We start from the raw sequence: 15,621 nt of genomic DNA, 5'->3' as shown, positions 1-15,621 counted from the left end.
TTTATATATATTAATGGTAAGTACCACTATTTCATAAAATCTATTTTAACCCTTTCCACTCTGACCATTTTTTCTCATAACTGATCAGCTACTCTGATCAAAAAAATGCGACATTTTTCTACCATTAAAATAAAAAATTCGGTTCCCTAATTTTGGGATAACTCTGACCATTTTTTCTCATAACTAATCAGCTACTCTGATCAAAAAAATGCGACATTTTTCTACCATTAAAATAAAAAATTCGGTTCCCTAATTTTGGGACAACTCTGACCATTTTTTCTCATAACTAATCAGCTACTCTGATCAAAAAAATGCGACATTTTTCTACCATTAAAATAAAAAATTCGGTTCCCTAATTTTGGAACAACTCTAACCATTTTTTCTCATAACTAATCAGCTACTCTGATCAAAAAAATGCGACATTTTTCTACCATTAAAATAAAAAATTCGGTTCCCTAATTTTGGGACAATCTCTCTGGCAATTCGTATGACCATGTTAATTAAGATTAACTGTATTTATCGGAAATATTTTTTGGTAGAATATACATACTTGGGTGATAGAGAAATCAGTGATTAAAGTTATACCCGCGCCGGGCCAGACATTGTGGCCCGCGGAGCTGCCTACCAGAATCGTACTGGCCAGAATGTCTGGCCTACAGAGTGGTAAGGATTAACATGTGTATCTATGCATTCCGTATTATTTTCAATGCATTCCGTATTATGAAAATGAAATGGTCAGAATAGATTTTAAGAAATATTGGTATTTACCGAGTATAACTTAATTTTAAAATCAATAGATATTGCCACGAGTGATACAAAATAAGTGACTGCCGAATAAAAAAAAAAAAATTCTTTTGAATCTTTTCTCGGTAAAAAAACCATGATGACCAATTTGACCAAAATCATTTTTAAAAACTGTCGTTAGTAATGAATTACAAATTTTTTGAGATTCTTTTATCTGTTTATTTCGTAATGCACAAAAAAAACTTTATCATTGTTTTCTTTTTATAATATATGTATACCTAGCATTACTCAAATTAATATACATAAAATACCGGTTTTATGTATAAAATAATGTTTTACATTGACTATTTTTGTCAGGAAAGATTGATATTTGACAAAAATTTGTAAATTGGACATTGCATATTATTGTGTAAAAACACTTGGTTTTTTCTATGTCCATTTTGCGGAGAATCGAACCCTGAACCTTATACATGGCAATAAAAAATACTAACCGTTTACTTCTAGATATATGATAGTTTGTGGAGCTGAAAAATTTGATGCAATAAAATGAAGTGGGCTTTTGAATTTTTTGATAATTAAATTTAATAACTACATTTTCAACATCTCAACATAGATGAAGAAGAATATGGAAGTCTGGGCATTTACAGGGCTTACGACCTGTCATAGGCGGGTGACCATTCTATGACATGGGCAACCAGCCTATGACATACCGTAAGCCTTGTAAATGTCCAGGCTTCCATATTCTTTTTCATCTATGTTGAGATGTCAATAATGTAAAAAATAACTCCTAAGTGGAGATAATCCAGATTTATGAACAAGTATTTGGACACACTCAATATGTTGTTTTATAACTACATATGTAATTTGCTTGAACAAAATATTGTATATCTTTGGTATTTAGCATTACAAATTTTTTATTAGATCAAAAAAAAGTTTTAGTTTAGTGTATATTGCAATTTTCGCATTTACGTCGCAAAGTTTTATCACATATTTTTATGCTTTTTATTTATTTAGATAACCAAATTGTTCACTCACGTATGGCATTATTCCGTGACCTATTGTTTTACCTCAAATGACTTTTTAAAGATGTACACAAATTAATGTTTATTTTAATTTAATTTAAAACGAATATGTACAACTCAATTGAGAAGAGTACATACTTGATTTAGAATTAAACAGAAACAGCTCAAAAATTTTAAGTTTCCAGATGTCTAAAATTTTAATACTATTAATAATTTTAAAAGAAAACTTTCAAATTGTGCCCTAATGAATTGCCAGTTGCCAGTGCAAACAATTTGAAATGGTTTTCTTTAATATTAGAATTTTTTTAATGATTTAAAATATCAAACTTTATTTTTGTTGACGCTCAATGCTTCTGAGAGTTGTTTCTGTTAATAACTCGCAAAATATTATTTTAAGAATTGCTACCTATTTTGCCAAATATAAATTTACAAACTTATTCTGGTCAATTATTATGTATTTATTGATTTGGCGTTTTATCAATTTGTACAACTCCGTAATTTATATTTTAAATATTAAAATATTCATTCGAACCCTTATCCGCACCCCAATGGTGCATAGGGCACTGCATCATACACACGCAGTGTTGCCTTGACCTTGTTAACACACGAAGGAAAGGTGATCAGCCCTCCACTTCAGGTACCAGTCCAGGGTAGTATGGAATAAATATTATAGTGAAAAAATCACTTATATTTATTTGACCCCCCTGGGAATCGAACCCGGGACCTCCAGAACGGTAGCCGAGCGTGCTGACCATTACACTACGGAGGCGGACAAATGTATTAAAATAAAAATAAATATTTTTAGGGTTTACTAAGTTGTATACAGTGGAACCTCTAATAATGAGTAATTCGCATAACGACCAAATAAAAAGTGAAAAAGTAACGAGTGACATTTCGTATAACGAGTTACATAGAAACTTCTTCAGAAATACTTTCATGACATTAACTTGTGAGCCGGGACTTTTCGCCAGTCAAAACAAAAAATGTATCGCTTATTGAGTAAGATTCTGCAAGGAATTATATTGTTATGAGAGGCTCCACTGTATTTTAATATTAAAAAATATAAAAGTAAAATTTGTGACAATTGTTTCGCCTTGTTAGAGCTTTATCAAAATACTTTTTATGTTAGTTTTTTTTTTTAAAATAAAATAACAACTTAGTAGATCCTAAAAATCAGCGTTTGATTTTAATATTTAAAATATAAATTAATATGTACATTAAAATGAATTATTTTTAATACTTATGTAACATTCCTAGAGATTTTTTTTATGCATTTACTTATTGTTATTTTTAGTTTTCAATAATTTTTGTATTTTACTTATTGTATTAAATTATCGGCACAAAGAAAAACATTTAAGAATGACTGAAAAAAAATAAGACCAACATAAAGAATGCTATATTTTTTAGTGGAAAATAGGTTTTGTAAACGAGAACAATATTTTTTTTCACTGTAGAAAACAGAATATTAGTTTTTATTTTTTTTTTCGGATTTAGATTAGATAAAATTGTCCCTAAAAGACAGCTCGTATTTCTGGATGACAATCTAACTCGAAGGCAAGATGATCAGTCTTGCATATAGGAGGGGGATGTATTTGATATATCGCTCACTCCTTTCAAGAACGTCATAAATCAAAATACTTGATTTTTCAGGAGAGCGTTTTTTATGTTAAATATTATAATACAATGTATGAAAAATAAATATGAAGCCACTTTTTGAACTTTTTACTGTGCAACAGATCTTTTTAGGTAAAAGTTGAAGGTTTTTTCTCCATTTGAAAAATATTTGGTATATTTGAAAAACAATTGAACAATACCTTTTCTTCGAAATGCAAAAACAACACTTTCTGCCCTGTAGCGGGTAAATATTAAGTTAAAAATATGCCGCTTTTGCTGGGATATATGTAGTACATTTTCTGGGCATTCCGAAAACATGTACAACTGAAAATTGTCGATTTTTGATTTATGACGTTCTTGAAAGGAGTGAGCGATATTTGGAAGCTAAACTGTGCGCAACGAAGTCCTAGTTCCAGCCCTAATGTATGGAAGTATTACATAAACTTGGCGAAAGAAGGTTTAAAGAAGACTGAACGCAGTCGAAATTTGATCTCAGACGAATGTGCGAGAAAACAATGTATGATAGATGTTTAAATGGTGATAAGGAAAGAATGCAAGGCTGAGATAAGCATATAATAATAATAAAACCCTTATCCGCACCCCAATGGTGCATAGGGCACTGCGTCGTATAAACGCAGTGTTATCTTGATTGTTTACACATGAAGGAAAGGCGATCAGCCCTCCGCTTCAGGTACCAGTCCAGGGTAATATTGAATAAATATGACAGTGAAAAAATCACTTATATTTATTTTACCCCCCTTGGGAATCGAACCCGGGACCTCCAGAACGGTAGTCAAGCATTATCGATAGAATTAAGAAGGGTGTGTTGTGATGGTTTGGGCATGTGAATCAAATAAGTGAAGAATGTATTTGATATATTTGAAAGCTAAACTGTGCACAACGAAGTCCTACATCCAGCCCTAATGTATGGGAGTATAGAATGAACTTGGCAAAAGAAGGTTTAAAGTAGACTGAACGCAGTCGAAATTTGATCTCAGACAAATGTGCGACAAAACAATGTATGATAGATGTTCAAATGGTGATAAGGAAAGAATGCAAGGCTGAGATAAGTATTATCGATAGAATTAAGAATGGTGTGTTGAGATGGTTTGGGCATGTGAATCAAATAAGTGAAGAAGATCAAAACAAACTTATGAGACAATTGTAGTAGTAATCACTGAAAACTTGGCATGATCAAGTATTTCAAATACCTGGGCGTGGTTAGGTCAGGAGTCGGAATAATTGGCGGGTATGTATGAGGAGATGCATGAATGTGAAAGAGGCGTATATCGATGTGGCATTCTTTCTGCCTACTGTTGTTAGTTATACAGAGTGGCACAAAATTTATCATCCTATCGGAAGATGTTATATTTTTTGCTAATGGCGTCGCACGTGAATCATATTTGACATTTCGCTCACTCCTTTCAAGAACGTCATAAATAAAAAAACTTGATTTTTCAGTAGAGCGTTTTTAAAGTTTAAAAATATAATACAATTTATTAAAAATAAATATCAAGCCACTTTTTAAACTTTTTACTGTGCAACAGATCTTTTTAGGTTAAACCTGAAGGTTTTTTCTCCATTTGAATAATAAATAGTAAATTTTAAAAAAATTATAAATAATACATTTTCTTCAAAATGCAAAAACAACACTTTCTGCCCTGTAGCGGGTAAATATTAAGTTAAAAATATGCCGCTTTTGCTGGGATATAGTACATTTTCTGGGCATTCCGAAAACATGCACAGCTGAAAATTGACGATTTTTGATTTATGACGTTCTTGAAAGGAGTGAGCGATTTGTGAACTAGACAGCTGCAGCATACAAAGAAGTTTAGGGTTGCGCAAAATTAATCATCCAATTTTGTTTTTGAATAACTTTTTTTACTAAATAAAAAAATAAAAGAGATATATTTATGTTTTTTTTTTAATTATTAACACAAACATTTCAATTTCATACAATTTCTGTGAGCCTGAGCAGCTCATTATTAGAAATAGGTATCAAATTGTGGTAGAGTGGATTCGAATCGAGAAACTATGACTTAAGAGTCCGCTACACTAACCACGGGACCACAACCCGACAAAGATTTGGAGTGATGGAAATCTTTATTTATACCTTTACAATTTTTTTCCCTTAAGTGGAAAAGATGATATGTATCATGTGGCTGCCGTCAGTGTTGATACACATTTGTGGCCGTTTTATCAATCCGTTTGTATACTGCAGTTGTCTAGTTCACAAATCGCTCACTCCTTTCAAGAACGTCATAAATCAAAAAACTTGATTTTTCGGGAGAACGTTTTTAAAGTTTAAAAATATAACACAATGTATGAAAAATAAATATCATGCCACTTATTGAACTTTCAACTATGCAACAGATTATTTTAGGTAAAACCTAAAGGTTTTTTCTCCATTTCAAAAATATTTAGTATATTTGAAAAAATAATTAAACAATACCTTTTCTTCAAAATGCAAAAACAACATTTTCTACCATGTAGCTCGTAAATATTAAGTTAAAAATATGCCTCTTTTGCTGGGATATAGTACATTTTCTGGGCATTCCGAAAACATGCACAACTGAAAATTGACAATTTTTTATTTATGACGTTCTTGAAAGGAGTGAGCGAAATGTCAAATATGACTAACGTACAATGCCATTTGCAAAAATTATAACATGTACCGAAAGGGTGATTAATTTTGTGTCACCCTGTATATTTGATGGAATTTAGATTATTTAATTGATGGAGCACAAGTGAAGGGCATTAATGAGAGGACAACAAGAATACCAGTAATAGGTAGGGCACTCAGGGTACCATATGCGTACTCGCTCAAGGTTGTTTAAGTTAGACACTGCTAATGTGTCCCTTTAGGGAAAAGATATCATTTTATATATTTTCAATTTATATATTTAATTTTTTTTTTCATGGCATCAAATCCATCACCTTATTTCATCAGAAAATGTAAATATTTTAATTGGAACTGCATATTGTGGATGTACTGGCAAAAAACGTTAACTCGAAAATATGCAGTTTTGACTTAATAATGCAGTATTATAAAGTTTTCAACGTTCCCTTTCAGGTGGAAACTGACCGGAGTATTTCGTCGTAACATAACATTGTAACATCGCTCGCAGTGAGCATCACCGAGCATCCGAAACTATGGATGGAGCACTCGGCTCGCTGTGCTGACTGCCTGAATGCTCGCATCGTAACGTTACAATGAAATGCTCCGGTCAGTCTCCACCTTTAGGGAAATGATATCAATTTTTTTTTTCATGGAATCAGATCCATCACCTTATTTCATTAGAAAATGGAAATAATTTAATTGGAACTGTTTTCAACGTTTTATAAACATGCAAAATACACTAAGTAGTTTTAAATCTCAAATATGTGGTTTTTAAAGTAATTCAACTTTAAGATTAATAGCGGGTATTTTATTCAGGTTAAAAGCAGGCAAAATAACAGGGATTATCCAAACAGGGATTTTAGAGCTGACGTTTTTTGCCAGTATACTCACGATACATACATATCGCTTACTCCTTTCAAGAACGTCATAAATAAAAAAACTTGATTTTTCAGGAGAACGTTTTTAAAGTTTAAAAATATAATACAATGTATTAAAAATAAATATCAAGCCACTTTTGAACTTTTTTTCTGTGCAACAGATCTTTTTAGGTAAAACCTGAAGGTTTTTTTCTCCATTTGAAAAATATTTGGTATGTTTAAAAAATTATTAACCAATACCTTTTCTTCAAAATGCAAAAACAACACTTTCTGTCTTGTCTTCTTCTCCGTCTTAATCCTCATTGCTGAGGGTTGTGACCCTTGCAGAAGCAATGACTCTTCTCCAGTTATCCCTTGACTGCGCTGCACGTAGCGCTCCAACCACTGAGGTGCCTGCTGCTGCCTTAATTTGATCGGTCCATCGTGTGGGGGATCTTCCTCTCCCTCTCTTTCCCTCCAGGCTACCGATCACAACTAGGCGTTCCAGGCTATCCTCGTTGCCACGCGCAACGTGTCCAAAGAACTGGAGAATCCGTCGGGTACAGATATTGGCCTTATTCTGTCTTGTAGCGGGTAAATATTTAGTTAAAAATATGCCTCTTTTGCTGGGATATAGTATATTTTCTGGGTATTCCGAAAACATGCACAACTGAAAATTGACGATTTTTTATTTATGACGTTCTTGAAAGGAGTAAGCGATATGTATATCATGTGTGTGTATGTAGTTGAAACCATTTCAGACCAGTAAGTGATTTTATGAAATTTTATTAGTTGGGACCTTTTCATTGGTATGAGCTAATTTAAAAAAATATATCTTGATAGTTTTGTTGTAATGCAAATGAGTGGTTGAGGTTTGTTTGGCACAGTCACACGAGCTTAGATTCAAAATTAGTTTGTTAGATACTAAATAAATGTAAATTAGTAGATAAATAAAGAATACTTACTTGTGATGTTTTAAAACTAAGAATACACTGTTTTTTGTGTAATGATTTTCATGAAGGACTTTTCATATCTTCCGATTGCAATAATTTTATCTATATTTAAAAAAAATGTAACTATTCGTGTATTGAAAATATTAAATCTCCGTAATGTGAAGTGAAGTAATTCACTGATAGCTTTGAAATGTGGATACATTTTACTTTGACAAGTAAAACTGTGTTTTTTTTAGTTTTTTTTACAGCAATGGCAGTGCCATTTCTTGAATGTAACAGCAACACGCGCAATACTAAACATTGGTCATGGCGGACAGCATGCTTCTTGACAGTTGCTGTTACTTAGATTTCTCAATGTCTTCGAATTTATTTCTAATATTAATTACTTCACAAGCATTGTGAAATGAAACATTACAAATGTTTGCTTTCTATTTCTTTCTTTTCCGTTCAACTACACTGAGACACAGCATCGCGTAGCCGAGTACAACTAGTTATAATTATAATACTAATACAACAATTGAAATATGTATTTTACCTTTCATTGTTCATATTTTCTGGCATCTCATTATACATTTTTAACCTGTAAATTGAACAATTTTGCAAATATAATTTTTTATCATATGGTAATCTTATTTTATTCATATTCCTACTTTTATAATTATGGATATCACACTATTGAGGATTAGAAATAGATTAAATAGATCAGATCATTAGGTTAACCCAGGGGTTCTCAAAGTGTGTGCCGCGGCGCCCTGGTCGCCGTAGAAAGTAAAGAGGGGCGGAAAAATAAATCTTTCTTGAATTTATTTTGGAATTGGCGGGAATTGATCCAGCGATGCCAGTTTCGCAGTCGAGCGTCTACTCAACTACGCCAAGGCGTCTGTCTTGGATTGATTAAAATAAAACATCCATAACATAACATCCATATTGTTGTATTTCCAAACATTTGTGTAGTACAGGGTGTATAAAATAATAATTAACAATAAAATAAATTATAAAATCAAGGTAATATTATTTTAAAAATCAATAGGGAGTGTCTGTCTAAATTATTGTCTATGAATTGAATTTGACAATAATCTATGCTTATATTTTATAGTGGTACATTAATAACTTGGTTCACATTCACAATAATGCAGCTAATAACAGATCAACATTTAAATCTAGTAGCCAATGTCTAATATCAAGTACATAATATTTTTTCTTCTTTCCTAAGATATGACTTGATATGTTGGCTTTTAGATTCACTGTTAAAATTAGCATAAAATGTCGCTGTTTTCTACACCAATAAGATTCTTGATTTTTATTTCTTAAGCATCCGTGAGAGCAGCGACACCTGGCAACACTTTTCCTGAAAAATAATGTCAGAATTTAACGAGGCGCAAAGGTAACATGTTCGAAATAGAGAAAAAAATATATTGGTTGGCAAAAATGTGAAATGCCAATGCTATATATCAACTTGTGATTACTAGTTTTAAAAAAAAAACTTAATCGCCATGAAAAATTGTACACTACATTTTTAAGTATTTGTAATGAAATGTCTGAAGGATTGGACTATTCTACGAAATAGCACCTCAGACTTAGCTATTGACATGACTTATGTCATGACTAAACTGGCTGTACATTTTGTTGCCATATAAAAACCTCCAGAACAGGTTTTAAGTTATGTTTTAATGCAATTTGACTTAGTAGGGCAGTATAAATTAAGAGTACATAACATCAACATACATCAAAAATCATGCTACATACCTTCTAACAACTCCAAAGAAGCTCCGCCTCCAGTGGACACATGAGATACCTTGGATTCAGTGTTCCACTTAGCACAGCATGTGGCTGTATCTCCTCCCCCTACAAACATACAAAAATATTTCTATAAATCCATCAAAACTTGGACAATGAATGGAAAGAATAAGGAAAGAAGATGTAGAGGGAGGTAAGAAAACTATGTAATAATAAGTCAATGAAAGCCTTGTAGCCAAGTAAAAACACATTCTATAGAGTAAAGAGATTCCGAACTGTCTAAAAAGAAAAACACGAATCCTGCATACTACCAGTGAATACATGCACTAGAGACCATGGTTATGACAAAAAGAAACTCGGAGAAGCTCAAATGCACGCAGCAATCCATGGAAAGATCCATGCTTGATTAAAGCCTGAGAGATAAAGTAAAAAAATTAAGAAATTATGAACAGAACCAAAACAGCGGATATCATGGATTGCGTGACAAGACTCAAGTGGCAATGGGCGGGTTGCAAGATATGACCCTTAAAATGGACACAGGAGAATAAAAGAGGCATCAGAAGACCTCAAAAAAGATGGACCAACGACATAGCGCTGTGGGGGATAGAAACTGGCTGCAAACAGCAAAAAACTGAAAAAAATGGAAGGATACGGAAGAGGCCTATATCCAGCAGTGGATGACAGAAGGCTTAAAAAGAAGTAGCCACATAATGGGGTTTACAACTTAACAGTGCAATATAACTGTTCTCATTGGATGCATATTATTTTGATATCCTCGGTTATCGACGGTTTTCTCTTACCGATAATGGTGATGGCTCCTCTGACGGTAGCTGCTACCACTCCGTCCATGAGGGATCGGGTTCCACCGGCAAACTTCTCAAACTCAAATACTCCGGCAGGACTGAAAAGTTTCCATCGGCATTATTAATCAAGCATACATTAAAAAAAACTGAGAAATGCCATTCAAATAAAACACACAAGCATATCGCTCACTCCTTTCAGGAATGTCATAAATCAAAATACTTGATTTTTCAGGAGAACGTTTTAAAAGTACAAAAATATAACACAACGTATTAAAAATAAATATCAAGCCACTTATTGAACTTTTTACTGTGGAAAACATCTTTTTAGGTAAAACCTGAAGGTTTTTTCTCCATTTGAAAACATTTAGTATATTTAAAAAATATATATTAAACAATACCTTTTCTTCAAAATGCAAAAACAACACTTTCTGCCCTGTAGCAGGTAAATATTAAGTTAAAAATATGCCGCTTTTGCTGGGATATAGTACATTTTCTGGGCATCCCTAAAATATGCACAACTGAAAATTGACGTTGATATATGACGTTGTTGAAAGGAGTGAGCGATATATAACATGCTATGCTAGTAAAAATTAATATATGGTCTTGTCTACTTCTTTTTATGAGAATTAGTAAAAACATAACACCCTTAGGGCGCTTGTACACTGCACGGAATTTTACTGTCCGGCAGACGTGCACCGATCAAGCGCACCGATCCGAAGAAAGATGGACAAAAGCACAAGCCAATCATCCATTATCATCATGCTAACCGGACTGCCGGACAGTAAAATTCCGTGTATGTAGTGCACAAACATAGTATTTTATGAAAACGGCGCCATATAAAATATCTAAAATTATTTATGTATGTTTTACCCGTTCCAAACGATGACCTTGGCTCTTGCGATTGGTTCAGCAAACAAAGCGTTGGTCTTGGGTCCTACATCCAGTCCCAACCATCCGTCGGGAATACCAGATGCCACATCTGATACACCAGACTGAAAAAAAACATTCTTATGCACGGCTTCCCGGAACCCACACTTCATAATTAACTACCATTTGCAAGAATAAGCTGCAATGATTTATTAGACATTCTCGGTCACAGTAAGAATTATCAGTATTATTATAGTAAGCTATTATCCTCGGCTCTTACCGACCAAGTTTCTCCAGGGTATGCTTGGCTACAATAGTTTAGAGACTAGAAGGAATGTGTATTTGACTACGCATTTTTATAGATTGTTACGCAGTATGATCAATAATCCTGAAATTATCCGGAACATTGGTCTGTATGTTCCCGATAGTGTCCTAAGACAGCTTCGGCATACATTGTTTCACATTCCTATACACAGGACCAACCTGCCGGTGGTTATGCCTGTAGGAAGAGCTACCGCTATGTTGAACAATATCTTATTGGATGTTGATCTGTTCCATATGTCTGAAGGAGTTTTCCGAAGCGGGATTCTTCTACACCTTTAGCAATAGTTCTTGCATATTTTCGATTTTAATGTATACGCTTAAAAAAAATTAGTTTGTAATGTATATGTTAATTGAAAGTAAATAAATTGAAATAAAATTTAATTTAAATAATACTGCCTATAGAAGCAGACAACAGCAATAAATAAAAAATTACCTGCGCATCTTCAGCAAATTTATCAGCAGTGACGAAGTCTACAGGAAGGTGGATTTGTACATTATTGGCTTTAGCTTTCTCCATCAGCTGCTTCACAATCTTTGCTCCTTCGGGGTCATACAACGAGCTTCCAATCTGTTTATGAAAATGTAAAATTGTAAACTGAGACTGTTAATGTAAGACTGCAGTCACAATATTAGCGACAAGCATCAAGTGGCATAGCGGTATGGCTTATGCTTTTGTTAACACTGAGTACCTATGATCAATGAACAAGATCGGCAACAACACCTGTCCATGTTACCAATATCTCGGTACTCGGAGCAAACAAAATCTAGAGCGACGCTACTCCACTGCTTGTATCCTCATACATATTAGTGGTTGCAATAGAAGTGTCATTATTACCTGCATTCCGGAGCATTCTTTCAGGAATGTATAAGCCATTCCGCCTCCGATAATCATCTCATTAACTTTGTCCAGCAGATTTTCAATCAACTGGATCTTATCCGCAACCTTGGCTCCTCCCAAGATAGCTAGGAATGGTCTGGAAAACACAAAAAGCATTATCTTACTTCATATAAACAAATACTCATAGTCACAGTTAAATATTGGCATTTAACTCTTTCTTAATATCATGGGTATACTGACAAAAAACTCGATATAAAATATGCAATTTTGACTTAATGATGCAAATTTTAAAGTTTTCAACATTCTGTAAACTGGCAAAATACACTAAGTAGTTTGAAATGTCATATTTATGTAGTTTTAAAAGTAAATTCAACTTTTAATAAGTTTAATAGCGGGTTCAGGCTAAAAGCTTTAAATAATAGGGATTATTCAAACAGGGATTTTAGAGTTAACGTTTTTGCAAGTATACCCACGATATGTCCTCATACCAATGTTTTAGCCACCCACACAGCGGCCTTCTTAGGGATATAGAAATGTGTAGTAAAAAGTGAAGATTTACTTTTTTCAAGACATTCTTTTACCCTGAATAAGTCTTTTGCAATGGTGCCCAAAACGCTGAAGGATATATTATCATATGGTTACAAAATTTTATTTTTAAATTATATTTTAGTCAAAATTATACTCAACGCTAAAAGAATTTCATCTAGCATATATTGAGTGTAAATAATGAAGATCTGCAGATAAATTTGAATCTGTTTTACATGATGAAAAATAAATTCTAGTACCTACTTTGACAGGCAAGCAGGTACTTTTTTTTAAATCCATTTATAAACTTACCTCTCTGGTTCATGCAGAGCCTTGGCAAAGTACTGCAATTCTTTCTTAAGTAGGAAACCGCTGGCTCTCTTGTCAAAACCATCACCCATCATTGAGCTGTGGGCCCTGTGAGCAGTACCTGTAAAAAAAAGGTTTTAGCTTTTGTACATTTAAAAAAAAGTAGACTACCGGATTGGGCTGATAATGAAAAAATATTTTACCGAAAGCATCATTGACGTAGATGTCTCCCAATTTACGGAGGCTTGCGCGGAATGCTTTCACCTTCTCAGGGTCGGCCTTGACCTTAAAAAAAAGGGATTATTAAATAAAAATACTGATATATAAAAATACAAATATATGAATATATTGATAATAAAATAATAAGTGGAATCTATATACTCAAATTTATTAATAAAAAAAACAACGCCAAACATTTATATTCAACCAAAATATGAGCCAATTATTATTAATATCACTGCAATTTTCTTCTTAATTATATCTGCACCAAATAAGGCAGTTAAATGGACACAGTGCTGGCTTGATCATTAATTACACAAAAGAAATGTGATCAGTTGTTCGATTTAGATACCAGTCATGGGTAGTATCTATTAAATAAATATTTGACTGAAAAAATCATTTATATTTAATTTGACCCTTTTAATGCCAAACGAGTCAATTACTTCAATACGGAAGAATATAATTGTTGCAATCTAGAAGGACAACAATAAATTTGATATCTTCAAACTAACAATGATTATGATATTTTTTTTTTAAATGGGACAAAATAAAGTAACATCAATTAAACCTTAGCTCCTGCTGCGTCAACTCCTTTGCCTTCCTCCTCCAGATAGAAGCGGACATTCTCCAATAGAATCACAGACCCTGGAGCTGGGCTAGCACAAGCTGCCTCTACCTCGGCTCCAACACAGTCAGGTAGGAACTGCACATCTCTAAAATGAGAGTTTTTTTCAAAACTATGGCAACCACGTATTGTATTGAGCTGTAGAGGGTGCTGTGGCGCACACAGTCCAAATTTTATTTCAAGTTGATCAGTGTTGCCAACCGGATGCAGGAAAAATCAGTATATATGTAATTGTGTTAGAAAGAGTCAGATATCTCCGCTTAGCTGCCATCCACATTTGTGTTTTCGATTTGACTTTTTTTATTATTAATTTTCTATTATTTCTTTATATTTGTATTTAACCTGTGCTTTTACTTGTTTCTGTAAGATTGGTATGTTCTCATCTAATTGATTTTAAAAAAATTAAGGATTTGTATTGCACTGTGTTTCATTTCACGTTGTGTATTTTTCATTGTTTGGGAACCATAAATAAATAAATAAAATATTTGAGAATAAAATTCACTGATCTAAAATCGGATAGCATTTCTAATATATGCCAAAAGTCATAAAAATACAGTCAAATACCCCAAAATAGAGTAAAGTTTATAAAAAATTTGCTTACTAACAAATTTCAAACATTATAATAAAGTTGACAGTGCAAGTGTATAATTTTTTTGTACACTTCGATCAAATTATCTGTAGAAATGGTAGGGGGGATGATGTTAGATCCATTTTTTACCATTCTACAGAGTGAATTTGTCAAAGTATATTGTTATTATTAATTTTTGTTTTGAAGGATTGAATTGAATGAAGTTCAAATTCAATTTCTGAAGTAGAAATACTGTTTTCTTTTTCTTTTCTTAATGCAAACAATCATACTGTTCATAATAAGATTATTTTAAAAAGGGAATTATTATTATATTGAATTAGCGAGGACGGAGTTAAACTCTTAAAGCTTATAATGGCCAAAAACATTAATTAACACAATTTAGCAATGATGCAATAAAAAATTAGAATAATAAAGACTGTAAGTATGAAACTTATGAGATAAAAAATGCCACACATGTTGAATTATAACGCAAATGTTTTTAATTAACCTGTTCAGGAGTTTCTTGAGTTCTTCGGCCACCGGTTTCAGGGTGTACTTCAAGTTCTTCTGTCCATCGGGTCTGCCCAAGTGGGACATGAGCACAACGGAGCGAGCACCCTTTTCAACTGCATATTTAATGGACTCCAAAGCTGCCACGATCCTTTGATTATTCGTAATAACCCCCTCCTTCAATGGGACGTTGAAATCAACTCTGTAACAACCAAAACCAATTATATAAAAGTACAAAATTGCATAAAAAATACCGGCATGGCTTTCGGGAAGGATCAATTATTATTTTACCGCATCAGGACTCGCTTGTCGGCGAGGTCCAAACTGTCGATGCTGAGTTTGTTTAGAGTCATCTTGTATTTTAAGATATTAAACGAACGGAAAAAAATTGTCCAAAGAGGAAGAGGGACTTTTTTAAAGTGACATCAATAACCTTCAAATGTCAGAGAGGTCATAATATTTTTAAGTGTTACCATACAAAAAAAT

General features: G+C 33.1%; 1 protein-coding gene across 1 annotated transcript; it reads right to left on the bottom strand.

The window, feature by feature from the left end:
* Positions 1 to 8,726: 8,726 nt before the first annotated feature.
* Pgk (phosphoglycerate kinase) lies at positions 8,727 to 15,556 on the bottom strand. Its single transcript, XM_088260665.1, has 11 exons — positions 15,427 to 15,556; positions 15,134 to 15,337; positions 14,001 to 14,145; positions 13,417 to 13,498; positions 13,217 to 13,334; positions 12,377 to 12,515; positions 11,975 to 12,109; positions 11,221 to 11,342; positions 10,348 to 10,448; positions 9,557 to 9,655; positions 8,727 to 9,158 (listed from the first exon to the last, which is right to left on the bottom strand). The coding sequence occupies exons 1-11, from the start codon at positions 15,486 to 15,488 to the stop codon at positions 9,118 to 9,120; spliced, it is 1,248 nt and encodes a 415-aa protein (XP_088116791.1). The 5' UTR covers positions 15,489 to 15,556; the 3' UTR covers positions 8,727 to 9,117.
* Positions 15,557 to 15,621: the final 65 nt, after the last annotated feature.

This window comes from Brachycentrus maculatus, unplaced genomic scaffold (assembly GCF_059751285.1).
Source record: "Brachycentrus maculatus isolate JH-2025_06_01 unplaced genomic scaffold, ASM5975128v1 h1tg000139l, whole genome shotgun sequence".
Classification (NCBI taxonomy): Eukaryota; Metazoa; Arthropoda; class Insecta; order Trichoptera; family Brachycentridae; genus Brachycentrus; species Brachycentrus maculatus.
Note: the sequence above shows the minus strand (reverse complement) of the source record. Positions and strands in the feature narration are given on the sequence as shown.

What these genes read in the sequence shown, in the direction of transcription:
- Pgk (XM_088260665.1), bottom strand. Translation starts at nt 15,488, where the DNA reads ATGACTCTAAACAAACTCAGCATCGACAGTTTGGACCTCGCCGACAAG. An exon ending in GCTCTGCATGAACCAGAGAG is followed by an intron (nt 12,516 to 13,216) that starts GTAAGTTTATAA and finishes TGTGTTTTCCAG; the next exon opens with ACCATTCCTAGCTATCTTGG. An exon ending in AAGAATGCTCCGGAATGCAG is followed by an intron (nt 12,110 to 12,376) that starts GTAATAATGACA and finishes TTTCATAAACAG; the next exon opens with ATTGGAAGCTCGTTGTATGA.